We start from the raw sequence: 25,219 nt of genomic DNA on the forward strand, positions 1-25,219 counted from the left end.
CAATAAAATTTAACCCAATATGTCCAAAATACTGCATGTTAGCTCTTTTACATTTTCTTAATGAAGTCCACACAAGAGCTCAGCAGCCGCATGCGGCTCGCGGCTCCTTGCAAATCGGACAATGCAGCTGCAAGGCCTGCGGTCTGGGTGGAGTCCCCCTGGCCATCCATCCATCCCCCTTGGGAACGAGCGCCTCCTCCGCGGTGCTCCCTCCGGCTGCCATCCCCGCTATCCGGACCCCTAGGAGGTGAGTCCCTGGGGGGTTCCAGGCCGGCGGGCGGCGGGCACGGAACGAGCGGTGATGAATGAACCCGGTGCGGAGGACCCTGCGCGCGGGCTGGGCCGGGCCGGGCCGGGCCGGGGAGCGGTCTGGCCGGGAGCGGCGGCGGCCACGGCAGCCGGGACCGGGACGTCTGGGCCCCGCGGCCCGCCGCCCGCACCCCGCACCCCCCGCGAGGCCCGGAGCCCCGGAAGCGGGCGGGGTTTCCTGTGCCCGCCCCGCCGCGCTCGCCCGGCCGTCTCCGCCCGCCCGGCGCCGGCTCGGCGGCCGCAGCTCCGCGGCGCAGGGCTCAGGGCGCAGGGCGGGGCGGGCGGGGCCGGGAGGAGGCCCCGGGCCGCGGGCCAGGCCGACCGGGTGAGTGCGGGCGGCGGGCGGGCGGCCGTCGCGAGCGGAGGGAGGACGCCGGCTCCCGGGGCGGCGGGCGGGGGCCGGGCACCGTGGGGGCGGGAGGAGAGTTGCCGCGGCCTCGGGGCCGCTCCTTCCCCGGGGTCGGGCCCCTGACAGGCTGGCCGCCCGCCGCCAGGTGTCCCGCGGCCCCGGCGCCGCTGTCCGCCCCGGGGCTCCCCGCTGCCACCGGCGCGCGGGCTGCCCGCGGCCCCTTTCCGCTCGCTCCTGTGCCCCAGTTCTCGGGAAACCTGTCTTCTGACCTCACTCCCCGGCTCCCGCTCCGCCGGCCTCGGATAGATACTCTGAAATGTGACCCCCTGCAGGGCACCGTGACAAGGAGGAGGGAGGAGGAACCCTACTCCCCGGCGGCGCCCAGCGGGCCCACGCCCGCCCGCCCGCCGGGGGCCGGGGCCTCGCTGCCCCGCTGAGCGCCGCTCATCCCCGTGCCCTTGGGCCACTCCTGTCAGTACCGCGGCCCCTTCTCTGTCCAGCCGCACCGGCTGCAAAAACTAACTTCTGCAGGTGCCTGCCGGGCCTCCTCCCCCCGCCCCCTAGATATGCGAGAAAAAGAGGAAATGGAAAACCTAGAACCCGATGCCAGTAGGCCTGGGGTTGTCCTGGGGCCAGGAGAAACCAGGTTAGGGCTGACACCTTCACGGCCAGGAGCCTGCTCCGAGAGAGCAAACATCTGGGGAGATGCAGTCTGAGGACAGGTACCTCCGCCCTCCTGTGTTGAGATTTCTTGCCAGCACTTGGCCGGTGGTGTCAGTGGTCTGGGGAGGCTCCCAGCTGGCACTGGGCTCTTGGGGAGAAATAGGTTGGAGACAGGTGTCCAGATACTTAGCTCGAGGTAAAGTCTTGAGGAGGATTTGTGAAGGGAGCTGGAGAGCAGGGAAGACCTGTGGCAGAGAGGATGAATGGGTGCCTTGTGTGTATGTTAAAGGTGAAGCGAATACAGGGGCCAGAATTCAGAGGAGAAAACGAAAATGGAAGTTTCTCTTTCTTGCTTTATTGGGAATTTTCCTTTCTTGTGAGATGTCTCTAAAAAAGGAAACGTAAACTGGGAATTGGTCTAGGATGCTCCCGTGAGGCCCTGGGGCGCCTGGATTTCTGAGATTTAAGGGGAATTTGTTCTCTTTCTGTGCATTGGGCTTAGGGTTCCCACCTACCGCTTTTGTCAAAGAGAAACGGCAAGAAAATAAACAACTTGGTATCTGTCATCACCCATCCTGGGATCTTGGGTTCGTGCAAATGTTGTTGGGTAGATAGGAGGGAGCCGGAGTCGTTACCAAAGCTCAGCCAAGGAGGAAGGGACTCTGGGGAGTGTCAGACTGTTTCTGTGCCATAGACAGCAAGGCCTGTGTCACAACACAAGTGGGACCTGTCCTGCTTTTAAGATGTCCAGAGAAGAGGAGAGCATATCTCCAGTAGGGGGTGTGCAAGAGGCAGCTGATCGATGACTCTCTCATTGATGTTTCTAACCCTCTATCTCTCTCCTTCCTCTCTGTACAAAATCAATAAAAATATATTTTAAAAATAAATAAATAAATAAATAAAAATAAAAACCTAAACCGCTTCTCTTGCCATCAAAAGAAGAGATCTGGCCCTGGCCGGTGTGGCTGTTAGTTGGAGCATCGTCTTGTACACAGATCGATGTTTCTCTTGCACATGTCTCTCTCTCTCTCTCTTTCTCCCTCTCTCTCTCTCTCTCTCTCTCTCTCTCTCTCCTTCCTCTCTTTCCCCTCTCTCCTTCCCTCCTCTCTTTCTAAAGTCAATAAGCATGTCCTTGGTTGAGGATCTTAAAACACACACACACACACACACACACACGAGATCTCTATAGAAATTGAAAACGTTTCTCTTTATTCTTTGGTAGTATCATTCATTAGCCTTTCTTAACCAACACAAAACTATGTCCATGTTTTTAACTTTTCTCCAATGACCATATTTTCTGTTTTCTTCACTTTTGTTTTTTTTTGTGTTGTTTTTTTCCCCCCTGTTAGAAACAAAAGTTCTCTTGACACAAATACATGCTTTAGCTGGGACTTTTACCTATAGTAATTATCCATTCTAATCAATGTGAATGGAATTTGTGGCAGAAAATATTATAAGTGATTATATCCATTTTTGTTGGGTGCAAGTCTGCATGTTTCCAGATTGTTTACTTTATTGTCTTTTTCAGTGGTTGGAATTAACGGATTGCTTTTGAATTTTTTAGGATTGTTCCTTTATTTTTCTTAAATGAAGTTCTTGTAGCCTTCAGGGATATTATGTTTCTATCACAAGGTTCTCAAAATAGCCATTAGCGAGTTTGCTCTGTGCACCTGTTCATTTCTTAGTTCCTGCAAGAAGCTTGGCTCAGGCTCAGTTGACTGGACTATATCAAGCTTTTAAAGTTCATCTTCCATCAAGCTTTTATTATCCAGTTTCATCCTTTATCCCTTTGCTGTCTCCCTAACTCCCTTAGGAATATCAGCCCTTTCCATTTTCATGGGAACTGTTGCTATGAATTTGTTCCAGGTCACAATTTGGGTTCGCAGCAAAAATGCTTTCAGAACAGACGGCAGCCCTAGGGACAGGATGGGAGTCTATGAATGTCCAGCTGGATGGAGCACAGCCCCAGATGGAGAGGAGAAGCCACGAGGAGGGGCCATGGAGAATGGCACCAGGGCCACTGGAACACCTGTGCTGTGACCTTGAAGAAGAGCCACAGTCCCTTCAGGAAAAGGGTGAGCATCTGGAGGGTGTGTGTGGGGGTGCTCAGTGCAGAGTAGTCTCCTGATCTCTGTTCAGAGAGTAGAGTTAAAAATTCCCAATTGCCTTGAACTGAACAGCGTAATCAATACCACAGCTAGTCCGTTCTTCCTTGGCCCTGGTCACAGGAAGAGAAGGAGCTCTTGTATTCTGCAAGCCACACAATAAGGTTTTCCCCATTCCCTCCACATGCAAGTGCAACTTAATGTACCAAATGCGGGAGACTAAGGAAGTGACAGCAACACTGATTGCTATTGGAGAACGCACCCAGAAAGATACACTTTACAAGATGAAAATTACATTTAAATAATATAAATTCATACCATAGCCAGTGTAGTAGAGATAGAAGACAGGAAAGATTACTAAAAGCCACTCAATACCCTTAGCGAACATTCTGAGTGAAGGTCTCTTCTACTATATTTCTGCATTTGAGTCTTACCAATGGGCATAGGTATAGAAAAACTGTGACCCTTAAGCCCTGCTAAAATGGGGCCTCGGCTCTTATTGGGAAAGGATGTATGGTACGCCTCTAATGGTTCCTTCCTCCCCTCACCAGCTCAGTCGGCTCCCTGGGTTCCTGCCGTTCCCCAGGAGGGGAGCACCGGAGACTGGGAGATGGCAGCGGCGCTGCTTGCAGCCGGATCACAGGTGGGCTGTGTGCGGCCTTGGGCCTCTCCCAGGCGCCTCGTCACTGTTGCCTTTCTGTAAGCCTTAGCACGCTCCCACTGAATGGTTATTTCACGTGGTCACAGATAGTATGTTCATCTTATAAGTGAATAGGTTCTATCCCTTCCCAAGAGGCTCAAAATATCCTTTAAAAATGAATGAAGCCATAACAAAAAGAGGAGAATTCCTGGAAGTCAGGTGTGTGGTTGTTTTTATCAGATGGCTGTGCTAGCCACAGGGGGATTTTAAGAACAATTCCTTAATATTCTTTAAGAGATAAGTTTGTGAAGATTAGGGAAAGAGAACCTGAAGGAAGCTTGGAAGAGCATGAAGTAGACAAGATTGGGTGGATGATGGGGCATTTATGGAAAAGGGCAGGGAGAGAGTAAGGCACATGTGTAAGGCCATAATACTAGTAAATGGCAGAGCTAGGAGTTATTTGGCTCCAGAATCCGGACTCCTAAACGCCATACTATGTTGCCTTAGATGATACAAATATGACATGGTAGGCGTGGGGATGAATGTTTTATCTATATCATTTTATTTTTAAAATTTTTTTAAAAAATATTTTATTGATTTTTTACAGAGAGGAAGAGAGAGGGATAGAGAGTTAGAAACATCGATGAGAGAGAATCATCGATCAGCTGCCTCTTGCACACCCCGTACCGGGGATGTGCCCCCAACCCAGGTACATGCCCTTAACAGAATCGAACCTGGGACCTTCCAGTCCACAGTCTGATACTCTATCCACTGAGCCAAACCAGTTTTAGCTATCTATATCATTTTAGAAAATTTTTTTCTTTATTGATTAAGGTAGTACATATGTGTCCTTATCGTATCTATATCATGTTGTGCTGATAGAAAAGGAACGGTCAAGTGGAGGAAGGAAAGCATAAAACAAATTTTTCAGTGGAAATAATAAGAAGAGATTGGGCAGACACATATAGTTAACAGAGAGAGCAGTGATTTTCTGGTGTCTCCGACTTTTAGTCCCATTTGGGAGACTCCTCTAGAGACACTAACCTCACTTACTGACCATTACCTTTACCCCTCTCCTCATTTCCCCTTCACCCAGGGGCCTCTGGGTAATTATTTTTCCAGATCTTCTCTTGCCCTCTCTCTCCTACTACCCCATCCTTTCATATTGGGATCACATTTTCCTTGAGGAACAGCTGGTGACAGATGATGCTGCATTTTGTTTCAGGGCCTGGTCACCATCAAGGATGTGTCACTGTGCTTCTCTCAGGAGGAGTGGCGGAGCCTGGACCCTTCTCAGACAGACTTCTATGGAGAATATGTCATGCAAGAAAACTGTGGGATAGTGGTCTCTCTAAGTAAGCGTGATCTTCCCCAGCCACTAAAAAAGATTGTACTCTGGGGGGATGAGCCCTGTGCTCCAGCACTGTTGGATAGTGTCTGTCAATGGTTCTTTCCTTCTCAGGGGATCTGTCTATCCTTTCACCAGAAAAAGAGCAATAGGACTAATTCAAGGAGAATGGAAGTGAGGCGACGTTTTTTAAAGACAGCAGCACAATAATGCTGACCCATGGAGAAGAGAACTTTAGGCTCTTCTCAGTTGGGAATTGGCAGGTTTTTACAAAACAGAGAGCAGGATGTCTAAGATAGAAAGGAGCCCTTGGAAACTCAAAAACCATCTAGGAAAAGATGGAAGTTGAGGAGGGGGAGGGATGGAGAGATAGGCGTGTTAGAGCTAAATAAAGGAAGGTGTGACCAGAAAGGACGCTTGGGTTGGAAATGTTTGAAATATAAGTGGAAGAGAACACATGCCTGGGGGAATAGTGTGTGATTTCCTGGGGGGAAAAGAAGAGCAACTTAAAAAACAGGAGGGGGTGAAGAGGGGGAAGCTTATATCTGGCCTTTTATCTAGAGTTCCAAAGAATAATATAGGGAACAGCTTTTCTCAGAAATACAGAATTACGGTTGTACTAATTGACATCCCTATTTCCTTTTCCGTTGGCAGGATTTCCAATTCCTAAGCTGGACATGCTTTCTCAACTAGAAGGAGGAGAAGAACAGTGGGTCCCTGACCCCCAGGACCTAGAGGACAGGGACATCCTGAGGGTAACATATACAGGTAAGAGCCCAGAGTGGACTCGCAGGCCCGGCCTTCATCCCTCTTGGAATGTGATCCTTCCATGTCCCTCTGATCCTTCCTCTGCCTTGGAGAGCTGTAGAATCGAAAGCTTTAGAGGTCTTTTTCTTCAAAAGCAAGACAGTGTAGCAGAACGGGTTTAGAAAGCAGGTTTCTGGAGCTAAACTTTGCGGATTTGAATTCAGGACCTTAGAAAAGTGATTAGCCTTTCTTTGGGTTCCTCTCGTGTAAGTTATTGTGAGACTTAAATATGTTAGCATAGTAGAACAATACCACCAGGTACATAAAAAGCACTCAATAAACGTTAGCTGCTGCCATGACTGTTGGTATTGCTGTTCAACTTCCCACCTGTTACAGAAAGGGCTTCCACGGCGTCTCTGGTGTTGCTGACAGGTGGCCAGCCAGCCCGTGAGGACTGCAGCATGTTCCTTAACTCTCTATTTATGCTTAGGCAGGAAGGTGGTAATTAACAGGGAAGATCAGTGGTAAAAAAGAAACAGTAACAAATAAGCCCAATAGCACAGAGGATTTACTTAGTGACCACTAGGTGCAGGTACTATGCTATTTATCTTATAATTATTTACATCTTACAGAAGAAATGAAGGCTAACAGAAATTAAGTAGGAAAGCTGAGATTCAAAATTAGGTAGTCTGTCTCCTAAGCCTAGGCTTCTAACTTCTACGCCTCTCGCGCTGTCTTGTACAACACTGAAATCTGTTCTCTCAGTCCTTGCTGGGTGAGGGTTAGGCCCTAACAGACATCAGACAACCTCACCTGTGACGTGGGTCCTGAGGTCCGCTCTGGTGACTCCCATCTTGGGGTTGGTATTTCCCCTTCTCCGCAGGAGAAGGAAGTGAGCACGAGGGGGACACCCCTGAACTGGAAGCAGAACCGCCCAGGATGTTCTCCAGTGTGTCTGAAGAGACTGCCCTCTGGAACCCGGAGCAGGAGCAGCGCTGGGAGTCCATGCCCAGAAGCTCCAGAGGAATGCTCCTGGGCCCACCGTGTCTTCAGGAAGATAGCTTCTCGAATCTTCTGTGTAGCACAGAGATGGACTCCCTGCTGAGACCGCACACATGCCCCCAGTGTGGGAAACAGTTTGTGTGGGGCTCCCACCTTGCCAGGCACCAGCAAACGCACACCGGGGAGAGGCCCTATAGCTGCCTCAAGTGTGAAAAGAGCTTTGGGCGAAGGCACCACCTCATCCGGCACCAGAAAACCCACATGCATGACAAGCCCAGCAGGTGCTCCGAGTGCGGCAAGAGTTTCCGATGCAGCTCCCATCTGGCCAGCCACCAGAGGATGCATGCGGAAGGCAGGTCCTGCAAAGGCCAAGAAGCTGGAGAGAGCCCTGGGGCGAGGAGACGGCAGCACACCCCACCGGTGCCCAAGAGCCACGTGTGCACCGAGTGTGGGAAGAGCTTTGGCCGACGGCACCACCTGGTGAGACACTGGCTGACCCATACTGGGGAGAAGCCCTTCCAGTGCCCTCGCTGTGAGAAGAGCTTTGGCCGGAAACATCACCTGGACAGGCACCTGCTGACCCACCAGGGACAGAGTCCCAGGAGCAGCTGGGACAGAGGGACATCTGTCTTCTGATTTCTGTTTCTGCTGTAGCTGTGGTCACATCTATCAGCTGGTGCTGCCAGGAGTCTCTGCCAGAGTTGCCTCTCTCTTGCCCCCGATGGCCAGGATCGTGAGGCCTGGCCTCATCCCTAGAAAGATGAGGTTTCAGCATGGGCCAGAGCATTTTTCACCACTTCTGTGGGATACCACGGAAAAGAGAGTTCTTTGGGCAAAACTTTTGGGAAACAATGCTTACTACATGGGCTGATATTCAGCCGAGTCCATTCTTAAGCGTACAGTGGTACCAGCGGTTTATGGCTGAGGTCCATTCTGGTTGATTGGAGTCTAGGCCATACCAGGTGTTAAGTATTTTTAGTATCACCACTGTATACTATAACTCTTACATTCTCTTTACATTACACATGAGAGAGAGAAAGACCATGTTGGCTTATTAAAGGCTCTGAAAATGGATGTAGGAAAGCAAAGGTTAAGCCTCTTAATGCAGCGTTCCCTAAATGTATTTGACCTCAGTATTCTTTCTATCTCACATCCCACAGAACTGGTGACTCCATGAAACACCCTGAAAACACTGGGTTAGAGTAATGAGGAAACAGAAATCACTTTTATCCAAGTGAAAGCTGAAGGGCAGATCTCATTCCTGTGTGGGCCCATCATCTTCACCCCAACCATCCAATTGTACATCCACACCTCTCAACCCCGCCAGACGGAAAACAGAAATAATAACCTTCTTACCCATTATTCCTACTCCTTTATCCTGCACATATGCATATCCAGCTGAGAGATCATACTACCATGCTAAGGGAGGGACCTTATCCTCCCAAGTAACCCAGACTCACACAGAAGAAAATACTTCATCTCTTTGGACAGTCCCCCTCTTCTCTTGACTGTGTCTTTATGTGTCAATGTGTATCTGTATGCAGGGTCTTTGAAGAGAGCATGCAAAGTACAAACTGTAAAAGCTAGATTTTCTAGGGACTGTGTTCTGGTGATGAGGGTAGTGATAATTTTATGGGGGTTTTGTTTTGTTTGAAGATAGGAAGTAAGCTCATCTATTAAGGGAGTCCTAGTGGAAAGGATTATGTGATGGGTAATGTTGTGGAAGTTGAGGTGTAAAGACTTCTTGAATGTCAGTGAGATCACGACAACTGGATATTCTCTGTCCAAATCTCCGGGCCACAGATTCTTTTTGCTTGGGTGGAGAGAAAGAAACATCCTAGCTCATGAGGTGAGCTCTTTCTTGTTGATTTCAAGCAAGATGCATATAGAAGCTTTATGCTGAGTGAGTGTTTTTTGTTTTTGTTGTGTGGTGTGTTTTCTTGTCTTGTTTTAAGTGCTGAGAAATTAGGGCAGGAATCACAGTGCTTACAGGTTGTTTCATTACTCTTGTGTGACCTTGATTGCCTCACTAAGGGGGCAGAGTTATTATTGAGGATCTTATTCTCTCCGAAACAGAACTTTAGGGGAAATGGCTGTGGTTTAATTTTGCAGCTGATGCAGGATAATGAACTTTCCAGTTGGTATTCCTCACAATTCTGGGAAAGTGTCCATGCTAAGACTCTTAACTCCAGGACTTGCATTATATTCTAGCATCTGTTAGTTGATGAGTTGGTCATTGTTTCTCTTTATTGATGATGTGTTAATACCAGTGTTACAACTTAAAAATTATCTTGTATGTAAGAGCAGTTTGGGGTTAGAGAGGGAGAGGAGTGGAGAGGAGCAGAGAGGATGAAAATATTTTTCTCTTTATTGCTTAGATTCTGGTTTTTCCTCAACAGACTTATTTTTCCACCACAGTTGGTGGGATTAATCAGAGCGGTAATAAAGGGAGCTGCAACAGTCTAGTTTCATGACTGTCCCATTTGCTTAGGGAAAATGGGGTGAATCACAGCTCCTCAGAGCCCTGGGCCCATATGGACCTGAAAATAAGGTCATTTTGCTGAATGGGCTTCTTAGAGTGGATATGACTTGATCAACCCAGTCCCTGCCTTCTGCTGCTCAGAGCAGTCTTCCTTCTTTGCCTGGAATGCACTTCTCTTGGTTGTATTCATATGACCAGAGCAAAATGGCCAGTCCTTTGTAAGGAGCCTTGTTCTAGGTTCTCGTAGACAGGAGTGTTCTAGGATCAGTATTAGGAGAAGCCCCAAGGAATAGGAAAGTATTGCCTTCCAGTAGTGAAACTGGACTATGCCATTTCTTTTACCTTCCCACTCTGCCTCATTCATTCATTCATGCAAATCAGCTCTATTAAGCAGTGGTTCAGAACCTGTTTTGGATCACAGACTCTTTTGAAGATCTGATAAAAACCAGGAACTCCTTTTTGAATTAGCAAGTCACTTTTCATATATGTTTAGCCTACCCATGGAATCACTTAAGCTGGGGTCAAAGAAAGGTCATTATATATTTATGTCAAGAATACAAGGCAATGGTCACTAAATATTTTAAGGGATAAGATACCAGAGACAGTAGGATATAAGAATAGTCTGGTCTATAATGACTAGAAGGGTATTGCTTACAATCTATTCTTCTTCTTCTTCTTCTTCTTCTTCTTCTTCTTCTTCTTCTTTCTCCTCCTCCTCCTCCTCCTCCTCCTCCTCCTCCTCCTCCTCCTCCTCCTCCCCCTCCTCCTCCCCCTCCTCCTCCTCCTCCTCCTTCTCCTTTTCCTCCTTCTTCTTCTTCCTCCTCCTTCTTCTTCTTCTTCTTCTTCTTCTTCTTCTTCTTCTTCTTCTTCTTCTTCTTCTTCTTCTTCTTCCTCCTCCTCCTCCTCCTCCCCCTCCTCCCCCCCTCCTCCTCCTCCTCCTCCTTCTCCTCCTCCTCCTCTTCCTCCTTCTTCTTCTTTCTTCTTCTTCTTCTTTCTTCTTTCTTCTTCTTCTTCTTCTTCTTCTTCTTCTTCTTCTTCTTCTTCTTTCTTCTTTCTTCTTTCTTCTTTCTTCTTTCTTCTTTCTTCTTTCTTCTTTCTTCTTCTCGGAATGCTAACAAATCCAGCTCCTCACAAACTTTGTTTTAAAGACTTGTAGGAGGTGGCTCTCCATACTATCAGATCACACTCTTAATAATTAGATGTTAACCTCCAGCCTTTAATCTGTTTTAGTATGTGTAAGGCTAGAAAGTGAAGCCCCTGAAGTGCAGGTGCAGTCATAGCGCCCAACTGAAGGACATCATGGAGTTAAGGGCCTTCTACAGAAGGGGCATCCCTTTAGGTCATTTCTGGTGTTCCACTCTTCTCTACCTCGGTCCAACAGCACTTCCTTTGGACAAAAAATAAAATAAGCAACAGCCATCATATGTGGGCAAGTAGATTTGAATGATTTTTCCCACAGGGAATCAGCCTCAAACTCCCATCTTCCAACTGCCTCTGCCACATGTCCACCCTAACTGCTTTAAATAATAAAAAATGCCTCTCTGTTCTCTCTGGGCAAAATGTAAAATAGAGAAGTACCATAAGAAACCTGTCACCTTTCCCCCTCTGTGGTACCTCTATTTAGGGTGCAGGTATCTTCCCCTTTGCATCCCATCAAAGTATCTCTGTAAAGAATCCCTTACACAGGAGAATGTGACCCAAGTGTTAGCTTTACCCAGACCTGTTTACATTTTAAGTGTTCTGATAGCTAGTAGAGGAAGTGGAAGGAAAATCTTTTCCCTGTTAAAATGATGTTATGCCATTAGGGAGCTGAAGAGGTGATATAATTTGGGACAAAAATCCTTCTCTTTCCAGTACTCGTGCAATCAAACTGCTGTTACCTATTTGTATCAAGGACAGGGTGAGCCCTGACACAGAACCATAGGTACCAGAAGATAGGTTCTTTCCATCTCTGGATGAGAGTGAGTGGGATTGGGCAATAACAGAAAAGTAAAATCTATTCTCTTAGGCCCCTTAGAGATCCTGAGCTGGCAAAATTTCTTTCTTTTCCCTGGAATGCTCTAATAGGCCTAGGCTCTCAAAATGTGTGATTTTTGGTCCAGCAGCATCAACATCACCTGGCAGCTTATTTTAGAAATGCAAATTCTCAGGCTCCACCCCAAACACACTGAATCAGAAACTAGGAGTGGGATAATACAGGAAAGCTCAGCAATTAGTCTTTCAGCCTATCTTCCTGGATCTCTGAGGTATGCTAATGTTTAAGAACCTCTGGCTCAGAGATCCAAATTCCATTTCAATCAGTGGTATCACACCCTCTTCAATGTTGTCAGATTGATTTTCTGCAACCTCTCCAAGCTAGTTGTTTTTCAGTTCTGTTCCTCTTGAGTTCCAAGGCCTTCCTTCACTCTTTAATCAGTGAAAGGACTGGGTCAGTCACCAATTTCAGAAACTGGTGGGGCAACTACCAAGTTGCTGTGATTGATTGGGGCTGGAGCTTCTAAAGTGGACACTGAGGATTTGTGGGTCCAAAAATCTGAAAGGACAAAAGGAACAGACACACCAGAGAAAGGAAATCCAATGGAAAGCTGAAAAACTGACAACCAAGGAAATGATCCTCCTTTGCTAGTTATCTGGTTTTTTTCTGGGCCTTATAGTTGCCCTGGAGGCAGTCTAGGTGAGCATTCAGCACAGAGGTAGGGAGTAAAGCCAACTGTCCCAAACCCTTAAGAATCCAAGTTTTTCAACTTCAGAATGCGCTGGAGTTGGAGAACAATAAGGTGCTATGCAAGGAATTTCTAACCAGGATTTTGTCTGTTGGAGCATCAGGGAGCTCTGAGGACAAGAGGGAACCAGACTCATTTAGTAAGATGTGACTCAAAGGAGATTTGAACCCAGACTCTTTTAGGTAGAGACTGTAACCCATCAAGCCATGGCACCTATGTCAAAACATTCTCCTGCCCTGGCCAGGATGGCTCAGCTGGTTGGACATGGGAAGATAGCCATTTCGATTCCTGTCAGGGCATATGCCTGGGTTGTAAGCTCAATTCCTACAGGGGATCATGCAGGAGGCAGTTGATTGCTGTTAACGCTCTCACATCAATGTTTCTCTCCTGCTCCCTTTCTCTCAAAATCAGTAAAAATAATAATAATAATAATAATAATAATAATAATAATAAATCTTTAAAAATTATTTATTTAAAACACACCTCATTCTCCTACTTTGAAGATTCTGTCCAACTCAGGCTTCAGGAGGGATTGTTACCTCCTCCAGCTCCTCTCCTAGGCCTCCTCATGAGGACAGGCTGAAATGAAAGTTGCAAACCTGCCACCCCTATGGAGATCTCCAAGGCCAGAAGGTTAGAAAGAACCTACCTCTCTGGGGGAGGTGATCAGCCCCTCTCCCCTAAGGCAGAAAAAAGCTTAGCTACTGCTTGCTTCAGCTCCAAACCTCAGGCTCTTTCTTTCCCTTCTTGTCACCACTTCCATATTCCCAATAAAAGGAGCTCTTCCCCTACTCTTTTTTAAAGGACATGTTTTATTTATTTATTTATCTATCTATTTATTTATTTTTAGAGAGAGAGGGAGAAACATAGATATGAGAGTGAAACATTGATCACATGCTGCCACACACCTTGACCTGGAACTGAACCCACAACCTGGGTATGTTCCCTGCCTGGCAGGGAATCAAACCTACAACCTTTTGGTATGTGGGACAACAGTCCAATCAACTGAGCCATTCTGGCCAGGGCAGCTTTCTACACTCTTATCTCCCACTTCTCTTTTTCAGATCGATTGGTTTGGTTTGGTATTTTCTTTTGTTTTTATCCGGGAAATACCACACCTTCCTGAGGGTGTTTGTTCTTCCCAGTCCCTGTCTTCCTTCCATTATAGTTTCTCTCTCTTGTCCAGTTTCTTTTCTGTCAGCCTTAACCTTACTAAGTAGGGTCCATTAGGTCCTCAGGTTACGTGGGAGATCGCTTCCTACGGCACAACATAACTCGATTTTTGCCATAAGTCGGAACCCACCTACATAAGCACCCATGTCACTCACAGGGAGCACACACCCAGCAGTAATGAAGTGAAACAGTAAAAAAAAAAAAAAAAAAAAAAAAAAAAAAAAAGATAACAATTCCTGACCTTTACTTGTGGTAAATACAGTAAATAATAATAAACATATGTACATATGTTGAAGTGATGGAACTTTTTTTAAAAATTTATAAATAAATGGAAGATGGCAACATAACCATGAAATGACGTAACCCGAGGACTGCCTGTACTTCCCACTTTCTTTTCTCAAATTCTTGGTTTGGCTATAGCAGCTTAGCTACCATCTCACACCACTCTACATCTCTCTCTCATATCCAGACTTGGCCAAAGTTGTTGGTACTGTCAAATCCAGGCCCTTTACTCCATTCCCTACAGGTTCTTCTTCCCTTGATGTAACTTCCGAAGTGGCTTTCTACTTTTCACTATTTTGATTACTCAGTCCCTTCCTATCTCTTGTGGCTCCTGGGAAGTAGTTCCAATTCTACAAGCCATTTTTTGTTATTCGCTACATGCTAGGCACTGGCTGTTCCAGGCCTGGGAGACTGTGATCAGGGGCCTGTGCTCAGCATGTTCCTCAGCGGAGCCCTCCCCGGCCATCACTTTCCTGCCAGGCCTCCTGACACTGTGCGCCAAGGTGCTCTTTTCCAGGAAGCATTGGGTATATGCCTACTTGCTGTCCAGCCCAATTGCTCCGTGCCTGCCAGATTTCTAGCAATTGTCTGACTTTATTTCCTCAGATGGACTGTGAACCTCCCACAGGTGACTTTGTCTGTATCCTTAGGGATCTATTATACACTCTTTATGGTCCCTGTCATTGAATAAAGAATATATTGACTCAGTCTCTGATTTCCTCTGTTGGGTCCTCTCCTCTACTCTCCCCCCATTCTCAGCAATTCAGTCCTGAATAAAAAAACAACTACACAAAAACTGCAACAGGGTAGGGACCGAGACAGCTCAGGGGAATCCCAGGGGAAGTAGGGCAGCCATGTGTGAGTCCCCTCACTGTCCTTCCTGAAACATAAACCCTCAAGGCATCACAGTACAGGCCTCTCTGCCTCCCTCCTCCCGAAGTCCTGGCTCCCAGATGTCACTCCCCAGTCAGTTGGGGATTCAACTCATCCTGGAGGCTAAGGTAGCAGAGCATAGAGCTGGGCCAGGCTTAGGGGAATGCCAGGTCAGGTGAGTGAGGGCCTTGGGCGCAAATTTAAGGAAGCCCTTGGTCTCTGGGTTATTCAAGTGCCGAGTCTCCTCTTGGGAGACCCTTAGAATGCTGAACCCTTAAAACCTAGACAGCTGAGTCTGGAACCAGCTGCTGCTGGTGACTGTAAAATAACCCCCTAGACAAATTCACAATATTTGGTGATTTGGGGGAGCCAGAAGAGATGCACACAGGTGGGGTTAGGCACGAACTGGATCCACCAGATGCACTCACTTTTGAGGGTGAAGAGGTCGGGTATCTGGCAGGTTATGAAGAACATAGAGCAAGAAATAGTGTGGGAGAAAATATGGAAAGTTGACTGGGGAGAAACTACCTTTGACCCACTGACATGGCCTTTCAGCCCTGGAGCTTCCCTGGGGCAGGGAGAGGGAGCCGCTTGGCTGGCCTTGGCACAAGCCAAAGGCTTTGCTCTTCCTACATGGGAGTTGCCTTGAAGAGCTTCAAGCCTACTGTTTGGGGGGCTGCTTCCCCTCTGCAGCTTTCCCAACACCAGCCAGATTGTTTCGTTACCTGCCTCCGTGTAATATTTTCCTATTTTCTTACAGTTCACTTTCACTCCTCCTTCATTTCTAGTGTCTGTGTCTCCTCTACAAGTCAGTTGGAGTAAAACTTTCGACTAGTCTGGTCTTTCCCCTAATTAAAAGGGGGAGGAGGGAAGGACTTGATAAAAAGGGGAGGAGAAACAGTGATTGTTCATGGAGGTGCCTGTTCTTAGCTTCAGTGGACTGTTGAAGGCCTGACTTCTCTCAGATCACTGCCTCTCCCAGGCTCGCCCAAGGCCTCCCACTGACACCTCCCTCCCCTCAGTCTTCAGGTCCTCTCTTCCAGGTCCTTTCCTCACATGTTAATTTCCAAACAACCTATCTTCCTGTCCTTGCTAGGATGGACAGGATTTGATAGATTTTGGCTGGCATAATCTCCAGCCCAACCAGACAGCCGTGCCATGTTAGAGTTCCCCAGAAGAGGAGAAAGAACTCTATTGCTTTGAGAACACTGACAAATGTTCTGAAAACACCTCCCTACAATGTGTTTGAGAACATCCTGCAAGAAAACACAAAATCATTAAAATATTCCGTGTAGAAATGAATTCTAAATTTCAGACCTTTACCTACATAAAAAAGATGTTCATAGAGTTAAAGAGTAGATGGTGAGGCCCCATTCAACATCTCTAACTATAGTAAAGAGAGCACTGAAGTTCCTATTAAAAGTCCACTTCTAGCCCTAACCAGTTTGGCTCAGTGGATAGAGTGCCCACCTGTGGACCAAAGGGTCCCATGTTCTATTCCAGTCAAGACTGGTCAGGGCACGTGCAGGAGGCAACCAATAGATATGAAACACATTGATATTTGTCTTTCCCTCTCTTCCACTTTCTCTAAAACCAATGGAAAAATATCTTTGGGTGAGGATTAAAAAAAAGTCCATTTCTAAATTGTACATTTTCTAAACATTAGCGTTTTCACTTAAGATCTAAGAGATTGAGATGAAGGTGAAATGAAATAATGCATACAAAAGCACAAATCATCTTATAAATGAAAAAGCTATAATTGATGATTATGTGGATATTTCTACACAATTTATATGATTCTGAAAACAAAAGAAATATAATAAAAAGTCTAATTTCTGTGCCTCCTCTACAATTCCCATTACCTTCCCCTAACAACAGAAGACCATTTTTTTGTGTATCCTTTCAAAGTTTCTTTATACAATACAAAGAAATACATTTTTCTTCATTGGTATGGTCATCTTGATTTTTTCCCCACTTAATATATCTTGGGGAGCTTTTCATAATAATACATAGAGAAACCCCCCCCCCTTTTTTTTTTATAGCTTCATGCCACTTTACTGGAGGAAAGCTTCATGCTTTAACCTATCTCCTTATGGTATTTGGATTATTTCCTTTTTTGTTGTTGTTGTTGCGGCAATGCTGCACCAAATACCTTGAACATAAGTGTTTTCACCAATGCACTAATATCTAAAAGGTAAATTCCTAAGTGTACTTCAGCTGGGTCACAGGATATCTGAATTTGCAATTTGGAAAGCTAAGTTCCCTCTGTTGGGGTGGCGGAGATTTACACTCCCACTAACTCTGTATGTGAGTGCTGGTTTCCTCACAGCCTCACCAATGGAGTAGGTTCCCAAACATTTTTGGATTGATTAAAATTACTGTTTAATGTGCATTTCTCTTAGGAGTAAAATTGCACATTTTTCATATTTATAAAGGCCATTTGTTAACTTTTTTTCCAATAACCATGAAATATTTGATGCTAGAGAGCATTTAAGGTTCATTACAACTCTAAAATCCAACAATTTTCCGATCATCATTGCACTAGGCTGTTGAGATAAAAGGGAAGCAAAGAATTGAGGTCACAGATGTTCCATTTACTCTGACTAAAGTTAAATACCAAATATGCCACTACATTGTGAGCAATGAAATGTGGGAATTATGTTTTATCCACCTTCATTCCCAGCAAAGGACCCAGCATATTGCAGGACTTAGTCATAGTGAACACTAGTGCTGAATCAGCTACTCTTGGGAATTCCTCTCACAGAAGTACCCAGCTAGAATTAGGATCTAGATAATTCTGATAGCCTGTCAATGAGATAAGATTGTTTCTTCTATTATATTTCATTGGACCACCCTAAAGCTTATTAATGAAAAATAATCTGAAATGATCATTGTTAGCTATATAAGATCAGGGTCTGTCATTTAATAAATTTGGTAAGTTTACTAATAAATGAAGTAATTATAATATAAACAGAACAGATGAGTGATGTTCTTAGGAAATCTAGAAAACAAATTGTTACAAGTGTTTTTTCTTTCCTACCTATCTTAGGGGAAAAGACATCCTAATTCTAGACCATCTAGTTCTTTAGTTAAAAATAACGGGGACTAAAAAGGGGCAATACATGTGGCTATCATAAGAACATTTAAGTTTGTTCTAATTGTGTTTCTCACTGCCTCTTTTAGATGGCTCTCTAGTCTTTTTTTCTTTAAATATTTATATTTCAATTACAATACAATTTAATATCACTATATAATAGTTTCAGGTGGATGGCAGGATGGTTAGATATTTATATAATTTATGAAGTGATCCCCCTGATAAATAGTACCCACCTGGCACCCCATACATAGTTATTACAGTATTATTGACTGTCTTTCTATGGGGTACTCCAAAGCCCCATGACTATTTTGTAACATCCAATTTGTACTTCTTAATCTCTTCAGATGGCTCCCTATTCTGATTCTGATTCTGCTTGCTTCGTTCTGCTGCTCACAGACAATGTAAGAGCACAATAAACCTAATTACAGCAGGGGGGAATTTTAAAGTTCAAATCATCTATGGATGAGAGACATATCAAACTCTTCTGGGGAAAGCTGGGTTTGGCATACTCTGCAAAAAGCTTTCCGGGTTGTTCTAACACTTTCCCACCTCCCACCTTCACTCACCTCTTCTCAGAATAAAAAGCACCTACTAGGTGCTTCCTTTTCCCCCTCCCCCCACTCCTTTGGCTTCAGCTGGAAACATCATTTCCCTGAACCAACTACTCTGCTGTTTCCTCATAGGTCTTCCCTTCCTCCAGTTGATGACAGACAGACATAAACCCCACCTGCAGCCAGACATTCCTGAGCTCTGAACCACCAATCAGCACCTGCCAAATACCCTAAGCCCCTGATTCCTAAATCCCTAGGTCCCTAATCACCCATCAGCGTGTGCTGAGTGCCCTATCCTTAAAGGTGCTTGTACCCCGGCCCTCGCTCTCTTCCACCCCTCTCTCTGGAAGCAGCCTGCAGGGGTACCCTTCTCTCCAATAAAGCCTGTGTGTGTCCTGCCATCCCGGTCTCCGGCTACCCTCTCTGTTTAATCTATCATTTCCCTTCCTAGCAACCTTGTGTATCCCGCAAGTAACCTTGGCTCATTCCAAAACCTCGGGATATCTGGATAGTGTCCCAATGAACTGAGCTACCTGGCCAGGGCTCCCTAGGAATCATTCCTGTGCCCTGTCATGGCCTATGGCACGAGAACTGCTCCCATCTATTCTTAACTCCTACATTCAGAACTAAAAGGAATCATGCATTTGTTCCATGTTTTATATATAGTGTTCAATACATGGTTTTTTTGTGTGGTGTTTTTTTTTTTTTTTTCTCTTCAGAAAAGCAAAAGAACTAGCTATTCATTATCTAACCTTCCCCATTTCCTTGTATTTCTGGCTTATAAATCTTAATAGTTTACTATCCAGGAGTTGGTACTTTCCCAGTTGAAAATTCCCTTATTGAATTTTGTCAATCAAAGCATATGATATTTAAGTCCTTCTTATTCTACTGACACTTAAAATCATCCTAGTTCAATCCCAATTTTTTTTTCCTTCTCCCTTCCTTCCTTCCTTCCTTCCTTCCTTCCTTCCTTCCTTCCTTCCTTCCTTCCTTCCCTCCCTCCCTCCCTCCCTCCCTCCCTCCCTCCCTCTCTCTTTCTCAGAGAAGGAAACCATGCCCATGAATGGTTAAGTAGTAATTCAGCTACGCTTAGAGTGGCGGAACTTTGACTAGAACCTGGTCTCATTAAGTACCGATCCAGCCGAAACCGGTTTGGCTCAGTGGTAGAGCGTTGGTCTGTGGACTGAAAGGTCCCAGGTTCGATTCCTGTCAAGGGCATTTACCTTGGTTGCGAGCACATCCCCAGTAGGGGGTGTGCAAGAGGCAGCTGGTCGATGTTTCTCTCTCATGGACGTTTCTAGCTCTCTATCTCTCTCCCTTCCTCTCTGTAAAAAGTCAATAAAATATATATTTTTTAAAAAAAGTACTGATCCAGCGGGCTTCTGCTATAGCTGGTTAACACTCCATCAAGCATTATTGATACTCATTTAACTCTTAGTGATGAGACAGACGTACCCTGTGCCAAGCACTGTGCTAGATGCTTCACACACACTCATTTAACTGAGGATTAATATATAAAACATTTAAAAAAAATTGCCAGGGCAAAAATCTAAAAGCCATTGACAATCCATTCTGGGAGAAGGGACTTTTTCCTAAAAGGAATTTCAGATAAGAACACTTTGGGTCAGAGACACCACTCAACGTAAAGGCTGTCTCCTCTTGCCCCAGGGATTCCTCCACGTCTCTCCTTGCGTGCCCTCTCCCCCAAACTCAATAGGGAGCTGCTAGGGTATCTAACATTAATTGAATACTTCTAACACCATGAATTACTGGTTTCCTTCTGAAAGGCATTTTCCTGGGCCCTGTAGCAGGAACAGAACCTCCACGACTTGGCCTCCCTTCACCTCACCTGTCCCAGCCACAAGGCCTCACCAACCACCTCAACGACGCCCCCACGCCCCCACGCGGGGAAAGAGGAAACGGACACCATATGGCGATTTGAAAGGTCTTGTGAATAGTTAGTCCATTTCAACGCGTGTGAGAGCTGCTCTAACAGGAACCACATGGGGAAAGAAAGGCCTCTGTGCCTGGAGGAAGGGAAGATGCTCCCACACGAAGGGGTCCACGGGCTTTCAGGTGCAGCAGCGAGTGCGGGCGGCCCGAGGGCCGGTCCTCAGGGAAGCTGACCTCTGGCGGGGCCGCTTTGCCGGCTTCTCGGGGTCCAGCTTCTTCTCTTCCCGTGGCCTCCTTCCTCGGGACCGGGACCTGTCTTCTTTCACGGCCTTCCCTCTGCTCCTGTCCATCACCTTGGCCCTGGCGTCCTTGGCTCTGGTGTCCTTGGCCCTCGCGTCCTTGGCCCTGATGTCCTTGGCCCTCGCGTCCTTGGCCCTGATGTCCTTGGCCCTCGTGTCCTTGGCCTTGGGACGCACCTGGCCCCGGACTCTGGGCCGCAGCCTCCTCAGGGCGCTGCTGACCCGCGCGTCCCGCCTCCAGACCTCCCGGGCCCGCCGCGCCGCCTTCCGACAGCGCACGCGGCGGCGCCTCCGCGGGCTGCGCAGCCCCGAGGGCGTCCTGCAGGGCCGGACGCTCTCTTCGGACTTCGGGCGCCCCGGCTTCCTCTTGGGCTTCGGGGGCTTCCAGACGCGCAGGTAGCCGGAGGTGTGGCTGCCGCTGACCCTGATGAGGGTGCCCGGGAAGCCGGCCGCGCGCGCCCCGCCGCCGCGGCGCCGGCACCGCCTGCGCACCTGGTAGCCCGCGTGGCCCAGCTCCCGCCGCAGCGCCGCCACCGTGAGCCGCTTGTGCGAGGCGATGGCCCCGAGCAGCAGCTGCGACACCCGGAGCACCGAGCGCGAGTCCCGCCGCGGCCGCGCCGCCGCGAGCGTCTTCTCCGGGGGCGGCTGGGCTTTCACTTCGGCGCCTGGGGATGCGCCGCTGGGCTCCGCCTTCTCCGCCCCGGCTTCGGTCCCGGTCCCGGTCCCGGCTGCAGCCCCTGCATCTGCCCCTGCCCCGGTCCCTGCCTCTGCCCCGGTCCCGGCTACAGCCCCGGCCACAGTCCCGGTCCCGGTCCCGGCAACAGCCCCGGTCCCGGTCACAGTCCCGGCCACAGTCCCGGTCCCGGCCACAGTCCCGGTCACAACTCCGGTCCCGGCCACAGTCCCGGTTCCGGCCACAGTCCCGGTCTCGGCCACAGTCCCGGCCACAGTCCCGGCCGCGGCCGCCTCCGCCATGGCCCAGCTCAGCTCCGCGGGGCGCAGGGCTGGGGGCGCACCTACCCCAGCTGAGCTCGGGCGGAGGCGGGGGCCACGTCACAAAGGCCAGCCGGCGGGAGGGTCAGTTCTGGGAGGGGGCTGGCGGCTCCCTCCCGGGCAGGGGCTTTTTTTTTTTTTTTTTTTACTTTTAGCCACTTACCACTTCCTGCTGGGTCTAAGCCCTCCAGGTCTCCCACTCCGATACCCCCAGAGGAATCACCTTCATCATCTCCCGGAGTTTGTTCCCTGCTCTTATGCTCACACTTCTCATTGGTCTTGATCTCGACCACTTTTTGACATTCACCAGTTTTCTGGGAAAAAGTAGTGCACACCATCTACCCATACTTTCCTAAGGCGACAGACACTGCGCTCAACTATCCCAAACAAGCCGCACATGCCTTACGGAGTGAATGTGGTAGGTGGTCCATAAAACACACCGGCCTAGAAAGGCACGCGGTTAGGTCCCGTCAGCTGTGTCTGCAGCCATGTCTCCCTGACTCTCCACAAAGGACGGAACCACAGTGGTACCCACTCCTAGGAAGTTCAGATGCCTCATTCCGTTGGGTTGGAACAGCCAGATTCCAAATAGCCTAAGAACACTGGTCTAAACATGTTGAACAGCCTTGGTGCTTATCTCCCTCCAGTGCCTCTTGTGGGATTGCCCACCCCCTTTCTCTGCCTAGATGAATCCTGCTAATGATTTCTCTCCTCTTAACTACCACAATTACTTTTACACTCCTATACTGCTTATTCTTTATTTTAAATTAATTTGGTAGAGGGTATAATGTGCCACTATTGTACCCTCAAAAGACAAGCAAACAAACAAACAAAAAAACCAACAACCCTGGACATGAAGCTGGAAAACATTGTTACATATCTTCCATCCTTCCTCCCTCCCTTCCTTCCTCCCTCCCTCCCTCCCTTCCTTCCTTCCTTCCTTCCTTCCTTCCTTCCTTCCTTCCTTCCTTCCTTCCTTCCTTCCTTCCTTCTTTCTTTCTTTTTTCTTATGTTTATTGTTCTTAAGAGAGAGAGGAAGGGAGAGGGATAGAAACATTGATGAGAGAGAAACATTATTGATTGGCTGCCTTCTGCCTGTCCCCTTCTGGGGATGGAACTCAAAATCTGGGCATGTTTTCCTGACCAAGGAATCAAAGCCCCAATTTCCAGGTTCCTTGGGTTGACGCTCAATGACTGAGCCACACTGGCCGGGCCATATCTTAATTATTTTACAGCCATATGGCATTGATAAATCCCTTACTATCTTTGGATCTAATTTCTTAAAAACAGCCAGTAATCCTTCCCTACCAACATCACATAATTATTTCAATGGCTCAGAGAAGGTGATGGTAGATGACAAAAGGCATAAATTGTTTTATTCTGGCTGTTTGTCTTTTCAATTAAATAAAAAAATTTCCCGAGAGCCAGACAGTCTTTCAATTCTATGTCTCATCCTGCACCTAACACTATCTTTCATCATACAAAGCAGGCTTTTGGTTGCGTGTGCTAAACTTCTGGTGAGGAGGTTTTCTCTGGATTTAGAAGAAAACACCCAGAAAATCAGTAGAACAGAGCAGGATGGATTTCAAAGGGTTGGAAATGAAGGGACCAAGGAAGCTAGCTGCTCAAGGATTTCTTATTTTGGACACTGTTTAATTGGGACTAACTGATAGAATTATTCAAAGAATACTTCAAATTGCAAAGTATTTCATACTTTTTCAGAGGACATTCACATATACTCTACAGTCTACTGTGACATAGTTTCTTCCAGGAATCAAAGTTCTAGGAAGTAGCTTAGACCTGCACTTCCTAAACATTAATGCATAATTCATAGATTGCAAATTCTAGTAATTAGGTCTGGGATGGGGCCAGAAGGTGTACTTTTTAACGAACTCCCAGGCAGTTCTAGCTGGTTAAAAAACAAATAAGTGTTGTGGTGGGCGGTGGGGTATGGCAGGAGATGAGATTGGAAAGGGGCGTAGGGCTGAGATGTGAAGGACAGATACCATAATGACACATCTGTAAGTGGCCACAGAGCAGTAAGTGGTAAAGTTTGGATTCAAATTGAAGTCTATTTAATTCTAAGGCCTGAATTCTTAACTACAATACTGTGCTTGGTTTCCCTTTTGCTAAGATTGACCCTCCCCATCTTACATATCTCTATTATCTCCTAATCACAGCTGAAAATCATGAGTATCTACAAACATTCACTGTACCTTCTCCCAAAAGAGCACTATGAACCTGAGGGTCTCCAAGGAGAGGGGACTAACACATAGACAGGGCACCATGGAAGGGTTGCCAGATGGAGAGGCAGAGCCACATGGAGCGGGATTTCTCCCATTTGTGTAGTCTCTTGATCTGACTATACTTCCTGGTTACATAGGTCAGTGGCCACAGGATGGGGCAACCACGAGAAGAAAAAAGAGACAAAACTCTATACTTTGAGAGTAGGAGGAAAGTGGAGTCTGACCTTCAAATCAGCTCATTCCAGATTGGCTGCACACAATGGTATCATCATGAAAGACAAGAACCAAGTCAAACCACCATTGTATTAATACCCCTGCAATTGTAAAGGAGGCCAATTAGCCTGAAGTAAAAGAAAAATAAATATATGAAAAACATATAAAAAACACCTATGGCAAAAAAGCAAATATTTTCACTTATATATAATCATTTACTTCTATATAGATTTCTGTATAAATCTCTCAGCAATTAATCTGAAAATATCTTTGATGAAGCAATAAAAATTATTATTTTATTAAATCTCAATCCTTGAGTACCCTTCTTTTTAACATTCTGTGTGAAAACAAAGCATTTCTGCTACGTGCTGAAGTTTAGTGATTGTCTCAAGGATAAGCCTCTGTGCAATTGTTTGAGTTTTGTGGTGAATTAGCCACATTTTTATGAAAGACCATTTGTACTTGAAAGAACAACTGAAATACAAACAATAGTTATTCAAAACTAGGTATTTACCAAACATTCTTAGAAATTAATAAAGTGACTCTATAATTTCATATAAAACAACTCACATGATTTATTGCTAATGGTAAAATCATTTTTAGACAAAAAATATCATTTTAGAAGAGCTTTATTACCTAAAATAAATTTGACACTATCCCAACACTTCCTGTTGAGATCAGTGATGATATTAACAATTATGATTTTTGGATAACGCATAGTAAAATATGTCAGTCTGTGGGAGGTCTGCCTAACTCAATGAACTAATATTTTCCAAATGGCCAATACATTGCAATTTTACAACGTAAGGTTACAGAATTCTGTATGGGTAAAAGAAAAGATACCCTTGGTTTCTGATGTTACAGGGTATGAAAAGTTCATTGATATAGTCTCAGATTTCACATTGCAACTAACCTTTTTTTGGAGGGGTGGGGGAAGGGATCTCATTTGATATGCACATGAGAACTCACATTGGGGAAAATCCCATTATTATAATTAATAGAGAAAATCCTTCAGAAGAAGCTTTTCCCTTACTGTATACAACAAAATAAAAAATGGAACTCAGTAACTCTGGGAAAGCCTTGAGTGTTACTTCACCCCTTAGGAAGCATGACAAACCATACCAGAGAAAAGCCCTATGAGTGTAACCAGTACAGTAAGGTCCCAAAAGCGGGACGTCACCTTACAGTATAGAAAAATCTTTCTGCTGTAGTTCTTAACTTACCATGAATG

General features: G+C 46.4%; 2 protein-coding genes across 3 annotated transcripts; one reads left to right on the forward strand and one right to left on the reverse strand.

Moving 5' to 3' along the window:
- The first annotated feature begins 490 nt into the window (after window positions 1-490).
- On the forward strand, window positions 491-8,236 carry ZNF641 (zinc finger protein 641). 2 transcript variants are annotated; one of them, XM_084879645.1, is made up of 6 exons: window positions 491-634; window positions 3,188-3,396; window positions 3,978-4,069; window positions 5,292-5,421; window positions 6,069-6,182; window positions 7,045-8,236. In XM_084879645.1, the coding sequence occupies exons 2-6, from the start codon at window positions 3,213-3,215 to the stop codon at window positions 7,797-7,799; spliced, it is 1,275 nt and encodes a 424-aa protein (XP_084735771.1). In that variant the 5' UTR covers window positions 491-634; window positions 3,188-3,212; the 3' UTR covers window positions 7,800-8,236. The 2 variants fall into 2 exon arrangements, with proteins under 2 accessions (XP_084735771.1, XP_084735770.1); XM_084879644.1 differs by lacking the exon at window positions 491-634 and adding an exon at window positions 1,264-1,380.
- A 12,061-nt stretch (window positions 8,237-20,297) lies between these two features.
- On the reverse strand, window positions 20,298-22,289 carry H1-7 (H1.7 linker histone). Its single transcript, XM_084879723.1, has one exon. It carries the CDS (start codon window positions 21,509-21,511, stop codon window positions 20,417-20,419), a length of 1,095 nt encoding a protein of 364 aa, XP_084735849.1. The 5' UTR covers window positions 21,512-22,289; the 3' UTR covers window positions 20,298-20,416.
- Window positions 22,290-25,219: the final 2,930 nt, after the last annotated feature.

Source organism: Pipistrellus hanaki (assembly GCF_964339955.1).
Source record: "Pipistrellus hanaki genome assembly, chromosome: 3".
NCBI classification, from domain to species: Eukaryota; Metazoa; Chordata; class Mammalia; order Chiroptera; family Vespertilionidae; genus Pipistrellus; species Pipistrellus hanaki.

What these genes read in the sequence shown, in the direction of transcription:
- H1-7 (XM_084879723.1), bottom strand. Translation starts at nt 21,511, where the DNA reads ATGGCGGAGGCGGCCGCGGCCGGGACTGTGGCCGGGACTGTGGCCGAG.
- ZNF641 (XM_084879644.1), top strand. An exon ending in TGCTTGCAGCCGGATCACAG is followed by an intron (nt 4,070 to 5,291) that starts GTGGGCTGTGTG and finishes ATTTTGTTTCAG; the next exon opens with GGCCTGGTCACCATCAAGGA. An exon ending in TGGGATAGTGGTCTCTCTAA is followed by an intron (nt 5,422 to 6,068) that starts GTAAGCGTGATC and finishes TTCCGTTGGCAG; the next exon opens with GATTTCCAATTCCTAAGCTG.